General features: G+C 37.9%; 1 protein-coding gene across 5 annotated transcripts in view; it reads right to left on the bottom strand.

The window, feature by feature from the left end:
* GOLGB1 (golgin B1) overlaps positions 1 to 8,650 on the bottom strand; it is a 64,945-nt gene that overhangs the window by 9,461 nt on the left and 46,834 nt on the right. For 4 of the 5 annotated variants that reach the window (XM_081833118.1, XM_081833126.1, XM_081833134.1 and 1 more), the window contains 3 exons: positions 7,826 to 8,004; positions 2,629 to 2,794; positions 2,290 to 2,427 (listed from right to left, as the gene is read on the bottom strand). In XM_081833118.1, coding sequence (XP_081689244.1) covers positions 2,290 to 2,427; positions 2,629 to 2,794; positions 7,826 to 8,004 — 483 coding nt within the window. Of the gene's footprint in view, positions 1 to 2,289; positions 2,428 to 2,628; positions 2,795 to 7,825; positions 8,005 to 8,650 lie in introns of those variants that run through there. The other variant, XM_081833153.1, reaches the window with a different exon arrangement.

Genomic DNA, 8,650 nt, shown 5'->3' with positions numbered 1-8,650 from the left:
CATCAGAAAGGATGAATACTCAACTTTTACATCAACATGAATGGGACTGGAGGAGATTATTCTAAGTGAATAAGTCAAGCAGAGAGAGTCAATTATCCATATGGTTTCACTTATTTGTGGAACATAAGGAATAGCATGGAGGACATTAGGAAAAGGAAGGGAAAAATGAAGGCGTGGGGAATCAGAGGGGGAGACAAACCATGAGAGACTATGGACTCCAAGAAACAGAGGGTTTTAGAGGGCAGAGGGATGGGGGGATGGGTTAGCCTGGTGATGGGTATTAAGGAAGGCACATAGTGCATGGAGCACTGGGTGTTATACGGAAACAATGAATCATGGAACACTACATCAAAAACTAATGATGTACTGTATGGTGACTAACATAACATAATAAAAAAAAAAAAGTTTTTTAGTTGCTACTCACTAAAATGACCTCATCATCTACTAATAGCCCTAAATCTCAGGTTTAAAGAGATTAATAGAAAGACAAATGCCCAGAGTAATTTACAGTGATTTTCAGGAGAGCAAATGTAACAAGGTTGAGATGGGATCTTGGAAAGAATGAGAATTGGATGGGAGCTGCTCTGGAGCCCCCTTGAAAACTTCCAGATAATTTCCAATAAAGGGTCTACAGTTTTACCCATTCATTTGGATTAACAAACCTAATTTTAAAAATGCAAATTTTCTGCTAAAGTTAATAGCGTTACCAGCCTCTGATACTTTAATGTCAGTTAGTTGAATTTAACGTCTAATAAATACCTTCTACATAAGCTAGGTACTGTGCTTTTCCACATACATTTATCATATTTATCTCAGAATGACCTCCTCCAAACACCTTAGGCAAATTACTTAATACCTCTGGGCCTTAGTTTCCCTATCTGTGATATAGCCTACCTATCTTTACCATTTTTGGATCATAGATCCCTTGGTGAACTGATGAGTTCTCATGATGATAAACTTAGACACACACACACACACACACACACACAAACACGCACACCAATTTGTATATAAATTTTTGGACATTCACAGCTCTCCTAACAGCCAATCTTTGTATTCTAGAGTCTAAATGACCTCTTAAATCCCTTCTAGTTCTAACATAAACTACCTAGCTGGGTTCCTCTGAAGAAGGCAGAACTAGAGAGGTGCCACTCGAGAATACTCTGAATAGTCAGAAAGCAACAGGAGTATAATGATTCGTAAGCAGGTAGGGGAGGAGAGGCAGATGAAGGAGGAAGAGAAGTCAGAGAATGAATGAGGAGAGAGAACAGAGATGTGAGAAGGCATCCAAGAATAATTTTCTTTAATCTTGCCTTGGTGAGATTGGCTCTAGGCACCAGATGGCAAAGTGGCTTTTCCCTACAGAAATACATCCCAGGGATGTTATACACAACTGATGAATTGTTGAACATTACATCGGAAACTAATGATTACTAAGTGTTGGTTAACTGAATTTAAATTTTAAAAAATAAACATTAAAAATAAAAAAATTAAGGGACGCCTGGGTGGTTCAGTTGGTTAAGCATCTGCCTTCAACTCAGCTTATGATCCCCGGGGCCTGGGATCGAGTCCCACATTGGGCTCCTTGCTCAGTGTTTTTGCTTCTCCCTCTGCCTACTGCTCCCCCTGCCTGTATGCTCTCTCTCTCTGACAAATAAATAAAAAATTAAAAAATTAAAAATTAAAAAGAAAGAAAGAAAGAAATACATCCTATCTATCTCAGTATGCTTCCTTAGAGTATGTGGACTGGCATGGCTGGGGTTTGGGAAAAAGCTGGCTTCTTTAGTTCCAGAACATTAGACACCAATGAGGAAGCCTACAAATGAAGTGGAATGAAGAGCAGACCTCTCACCTCTATCCTTACTATCTAATCACATCTGAAAAGCTTCCTTCCTCCTTCCTGAGACATTTTCTTATTGCACACTGGTGAGAAACAGAGAGGAGGTATTGGAGGGTTTGTGGGGAGGTCCCTTAATATTACTCACATGGGTACAGAGAGGGAGACAATGCTGGGGAGCAAGGCTTCCTAAAAGAGTTGGATTTTTTTTTTTATTCTTACTGAATAGATTTCTCCAAATCACTCCCAAGGATGCTCCAAGGATGAGGAAAAGGAAATGGCCCCATGTCCAGTGCTTTGGGGTGAGCAACCCAGACTCCAAGAAAAGTAAATCTTCTGTATCCTGAGATACACTACAGCTAGAACCTAGGCTTAATCAGCTTCTACTTACCTCCTGGGCTTCTGGTCATGGAAATAAGAAACTGAATTCCAGTCTAGCAGGAAACACTCACCTTGCTGTTTAGTTGCTGAATTCTTAATTCCTTTTGGTGAATTTCCTTTAGGCTGTCATTGAGCTGAGTCCTAAGAAGTTCTGTCTCATAAACTAGGTTTTGTGATCCATCTAGGGATGCTGATGTCTCTGGGGATGCCTGCCAGAGTAAAAATACTGATGAAATTCCCTCCTAATGCTGTTCATGCTTAAGTCCTTCCCTCCATGAACTCTGTCCACCTCATAGGAGGTAACAAGACAGCTTGCCTAAGATTGGCAGACAGGCATTTGGCTTGCAGGAAGCTGATGCTTCCTGGGTTGTGGTTACCTCTGAGTAGCAATCAGCACTGAAATTACTCACCTGTCTTTGGTATTGTACTTTGAAGCCCTCAGTCTGGGAGGAAGGAGATCTCAATTCCCTCATAAGATTCTGCAGATGACTGAGCTGCTGATCTTTATCTGAGATAGCCATAAGGTACTGCTCCTTCATTCTCCGCTCCTGGGCTTCCCAGGAGCTCTTTTCCATCCTACAAAACACATGAAATAATTGCAGGCAAAAAAATACTTGTGAGACATGGATGAATAATTACATATTCAAAACAGTATTATGGGCTGCAGAGATGTAGTAAACAAAATATATCACCAGAGCAAAATTTATATTATAAATTGAACTGTAGAGCAAGATGATGAAGCTGAACTAATAAAAGGATTTCAACTGGCAGGACTGAGGATGATTTCATGGAAAAGCATTCCAGGTTCTGGGAACATACTGAACAAAAGGCACAAAAATGAATATATATACACACATACATACTGAATTTTGGAATTGTAGCAGACAGTATATAAAGTGGACAGGGTAGGAAATGAGGATAGAGAAGTGAGGTTGGATGATGTGGGGAACTGAGTAGCATGCTAAATAAACCTTATTCTGTAAACAATGGGAAACCACTGTAATTCTTCAGAAAGGTAGTACCAGATGCAGACTAAAATCATAGTTACAAAAATGCAATGCTACCCAGGGCAACCGTAGAGTCTTGAAGGAACTGGGTTCAAACACTGGCTCTATTATAAACTAGGCATCAGACCTTGAGTAAAGTTTCTAATCTCTCTGAACCTCACTGGTATAATGGGAATAAACTATTTATTCCTTAGGATTATTCTCAAGATTAAATACGACACTGTATGTCATGCACCCAACACAGAGCCTGGCATATCATAATCACCCAACAAATATGAGCTGCTGTTTCTATTTATTCCCCTAATTTGGCCAAGAGGGAGGCTTCTGTTTGACCCCAGCTCATTTTTTGTAGTACTAGCAAAAACTGTGTCTCTGCCACATTCTTTAGTTCTACTTCTCTCTCTACTTTGTCTAAAAGAACTCATTAGGACTGTAATCACATTCCTGCAGCATCTCTTCACTTTGAATAGTACCCATGTCTCTATTTATTCCAACAGTACAGGTCTTGTTTGAATTGCATCTTTTTTTTTGTCTTTCATTCTAGAAATAAGGCAAAATGGTCCCTTCTTTTCTAAACGGCACATATGTGTTATGAAATAATCCTGCTTTGCTAAGAAGTGAGTTAGATTACAGTCAAAACGTTTTTCAAAAAGGCAGAGCGCAAACTTAGAAACTAAAATAAAATTTTATTACAAGGCCACTACATGTAAAAGGCACAGGATTTTGAATACTTCCCTTGATATCTGTCTGTGAAAAATGAGAGAGAACAATTTAAAAATTGAATGCAGAAGAAAGATCATAATCTTCCATAAAAAGCTTCAAACTGCCATTTTTCTGGAAGGTGGTCATGGTGTGGAAAGAGATACTCAGTGGAGAATAGGGCCTAAGGAACAAAGCTGATTACTTCACAGAACTCAGCCATAACGGGGATATACCTCACTTACCCCCTGCCCCCGCCACCTTATGTAAGAGAGCACAGGAACCAGAGCAGAATAAGCAAACCAATAGCCACAAGGGGAAGAGAAAGGTTATGGTATAAATCCAGGCTCTCCTAATAAGCCAACCCTGAGGCTAACAGAAGCTTGAACAAGATGTTCCAGCTTTTTCGTGTTTGAAAAGCTAATTTCCCCAAAGTAGATCAACAGCAGAAGACAGGTCCTGAAGATATTCAGCTAAAGAAAATGGTAAAAAAGTCAGGGAATCAAACCTGTGTCCTCATCTTCTTCTTCCTTCTAAATGTGAAGTAAAATGTCTTCCTTTCCTTCCCCTAATTTACTCACACCCACTTGAGACATAACTAACTACTTTTCTTCAAAATTGCTCAAATGTGGAGGTAAAGAGAGAAAAGCTAAGAGAAAGGTAAACAGGGAGAGAGGGGGGATAAAAATCAATAGACCAGAAATCATTTTTTTCTCTTCTCTCCACCCAGTGATAGTGAAATGCCTTTCTCCACACCCCTCCAGTGGTATCAATGGAGTCCATGTATGGAGCTTGGACTTCTACTCTCACCTAACAGTAATGACGCACTGCTTCCCTCAACTGCAGTGTTAGTGGAGTACAGGTGGGAAGCCTGGACTTCTGCCTCTTCCTGGCAGTATCAAAGCACCTCCTCTCCTGCGGTATTAATGAAGGCCGAGTAGGGAGCCCGCTGGACTTCATCCATCATCTAACAGTAAAGTATCAGTGGAAGCCTACTAAAGCAGAGGATTTAAATAAGATTGAGAGTCTTATAATCTCCAAAATGTTCAGGATACAACTGAAAATCACTCATCATACTGAGAGCCAGGGAAGTCATGACTTGATTAAGAAAATCAACAGATTACAACACTGAAATGACACAGATGTTGAATTATATCTTATAGAATCATATAAGGATTTTAAAGCAGCCACCACAAAAATGCTTCAACAAGCAATTACTAACACACTGGAAATAAATGAAAACAGAGAAAGCTTCACATTTCTCCAAAGAAGATATACACAGATAGACCACAGACACATGAAAATATGCTCAGCATTATAATCTTCAGAGAAATGCAAATCAAAACCACAGTAAGATATCACCTCACAGCAGTCAGAATCATAAAGACAAGAAATAGTAAGTGTTGGTGAGGATGTGGAGAAAAAGGAAGCCTCACGCACTGTTGTTGGGAAATTGATGCAGCCACTATGGAAAACAGTATGAAGGTTCCTCAAAAAATTAAAAATAGAATACCATACAATCCCGTAATACACTACTGGGTATTTTCCCAAAGAAAATCAAACACTAATACAAAAAGATATATGCATCTTTATGTTCACTGCAGCATTATTTATAATAGCCAAGATACAGAAACAACTCAAGTGTCCATCGACAGATGAATGGATAAAGAAGATCTGGTGTGTACACACACACACACACACACACACACACATGCACACACACAGAAATATTACTCAACTAAAAAAAGAAAGATGCTATTCATAACAACATGAATGGGCCTAGAGGGTATTATGCTCAGTGAAATTAAGTCAGAAAAAGACAAATACCATACGATTTCACTTATATGTGGAATCTGAAAAACAAAGAACAAACAAACAAAAAAAGAAGTGGACTCATAAATACAGAGAACAATCCGGTGATTGCCAGAGGAGAGGGGGGTTGGAGGATGGGCAAAATAGGTGAAAGGATCTTAAGAGGTACAAACTTTCAGTTATAAAATAAATAAATCACAGGGGCGCCTGGGTGGCTCAGCTGGTTAAGCGACTGCCTTCGGCTCAGGTCATGATTCTGGAGTCCCAGGATTGAGTCCCGCATCGGGCTCCCTGCTCAGCAGGGAGTCTGCTTCTCCCTCTGACCCTCCCCCCTCTCATGTGCTCTCCCTCTCTCTCTCTCATTCTCTCTCTTTCAAATAAATAAATAAAAAATCTTTAAAATAAAATAAAATAAATAAATCACAGGAATGAAAAGTTCACCATAGGAAATATAATCAATAATACTGTAATTATTTTGTATGGTGACGGATGGTAACTACACTTATCTTGGTGAGCGAAACTTATGTAACACTGTGTGTTAACTATTCTTCAATTTAAAAAAATAGAGAAAACCTCAGCAAGGAAATGGAAGATATAAATAACTGAATGGAAATTTTAGAACTGAAAAATACAATATCCAAAATAAAACCTAACTCAATGGGCTCAATAGCAGAATGGAAGTAATGAAGGAAAGAATCAAGAATCAGTGAATATGAAGACAGAGCAACAGAAATTATTGAATCTGCATAAAGAGAAAAATAATCATTAAATTGGATTTCATCAAAATTAAGAAGAATGAAAAGATAAACTGCAAACTGGGAGAAAATATTTGCAAGCCACCTATCTGACAAGGAACTTATACCTAGAACATACAAAGAACCCTCAAAACTCAACAGTAAAAAATTAATGACCCAAATAAAAAACGGATAAAACACATGAACAAACATTTCATCATAAAGGACATATGGATGTCAAATAAGCAATAAAAAAATGTTCAACATTATTAGCCATTATGCAAATTAAAACCACAACGGGATAGCATGAATACGTATTAAAAATTAAAATATAGTGACAATATCAAATGCTGACAAGGATATAGCACTTGATATTGAAACTGGATCACTCATATATTGCTGGTAGGAATATAAAATGTTACAGTCATTCTGGAATATAATTTTATAGTTTCTTGAAAAACTAAACAGATAGTTACCATACAATCTAGCATTTGTACTCCTGGACAAATATCTCAGAGAAATGGAAACTTAACATCTACATAAAAGCCTATACACAAATGTTTATAGCAGCTTTATTAATAATAGCTAAAAATCAGAACTAACACACATGGGTGAATGGTTAAAGCAGTACATTCATACCATGGAATATTATTCATTAATAAAAAAGAACTATTGATACATGAACAATGTTGATGGACCTCAAGGGCATTATGATGTGTGAATAAAGCTAATTTCAAAAGGTTACATACTGTAGAATTCCACTTAAAACACTGTATGTTAACTAACTGGAATTTAAATAAAAACTTAAAAAAGACATTCTCAAAAATGGCAAAATGATAGAGATGGAGAACAGATCAGTGGTTGTCAGAGTTAGGGATGTTGGCATGGGGGGGAAGATTATGACTATAAATTAGTAGCACAAGGGGTATTATTTGTGATAATGGAGCACTTGTGTATCTTGGTTGTCGTGATGATTACACGTACTTACACATATGATAAAGTTGCACAGAACTATACACATATACACATACTTGAGTGAAGGTAAAATTGATGAAGTCTGAAAAAAGTCTTTGAATTGCACCCACCTCATTTCCTGATTTTGGTATACTATAGTAATGTAAGATGTTAGCACTGGTGGAAACTGGATGAAAGGTACACAGGAGCTCTCTGTGTTTTGCAACTTCTTATAAAACTTTATTTTATAATAAAAAGTTATTTTATAACAAAATAAAAGGTTTTAAAAAAATTATTAAATTATTTTATAATAAAAAGTTAAAAAAAATTATTTTATAATAAAAAGTTTAAAAAAAAAAGAAAACTAAAAGAAAAGGGTCAAAAAGCAGGGATTATCATACCTGAGCTGATGCAGCTCATGCTGCCAGGAGAGATTTTCCTGCCGTAGCTCTTCTTGCATAATCTGAAAATTTTTTGTCTTATCTTGATACTCTTGAATTCGAGCCTTCAGTGGACGTAATTCAGTGATTTCTTGGTTAATCTGTAAGTACTGTTGCTGTAGATTCTTCAATTCCTTCAGCTTTAACCAAAGGGAAAGTAAAAGGGTGATTTAGCATGTCTCATTCACCCAGCTGTAAGTCATCAACAGCTCCCTACTAAGTCAGTCAGACACCACAATAGACTGTCAGCACCTAACAAGTTCATTAACATAGATTTGCAACACAAATCTCTAAAATGGTGAAATAAAGGCAGCCAAGCTGGTGGGAATCACCCCCACAGAACCACCATCAAGGCTACAGGGCCTGACCATTCCTGAAACTTGTACCCCAGGCCCCTGCTCCCAAGGTCCTAGGTTGACTCTAGATCTAAAGCTCAGACACAGGACAGACTTAAAGGACCTACAGTTTCTTTGTGGGTGGTAACTCCCCAAAACATGAAATGTAAAGATTGAATTTCTATTTAGCCCTGTGCCCTGCTTAGGCTTTTAAACTTTCTTATATGGATATCAACCTTAATCTAGCTTAGCTGATGTTGATTGTAAAAAGAAGGCAGCAATGGCCCAGGCCCAGTGGTTTAAGAACACTTAGGCTTTGGGGTCCAACATCCTGCCCACATAGGTTGTGTGACCCTATGCATATTCCTTACACCCCCTTAATTTCCCACACCTATAAAATTTCCCTTAATTTCCCTTACCTCCCTTATGGTACTTCTCATTAGATTATGAG

This window comes from Leptonychotes weddellii, chromosome 1 (assembly GCF_054177405.1).
Source record: "Leptonychotes weddellii isolate Sample4059 chromosome 1, ASM5417740v2, whole genome shotgun sequence".
Lineage (NCBI taxonomy): Eukaryota > Metazoa > Chordata > Mammalia > Carnivora > Phocidae > Leptonychotes > Leptonychotes weddellii.
Note: the sequence above shows the minus strand (reverse complement) of the source record. Positions and strands in the feature narration are given on the sequence as shown.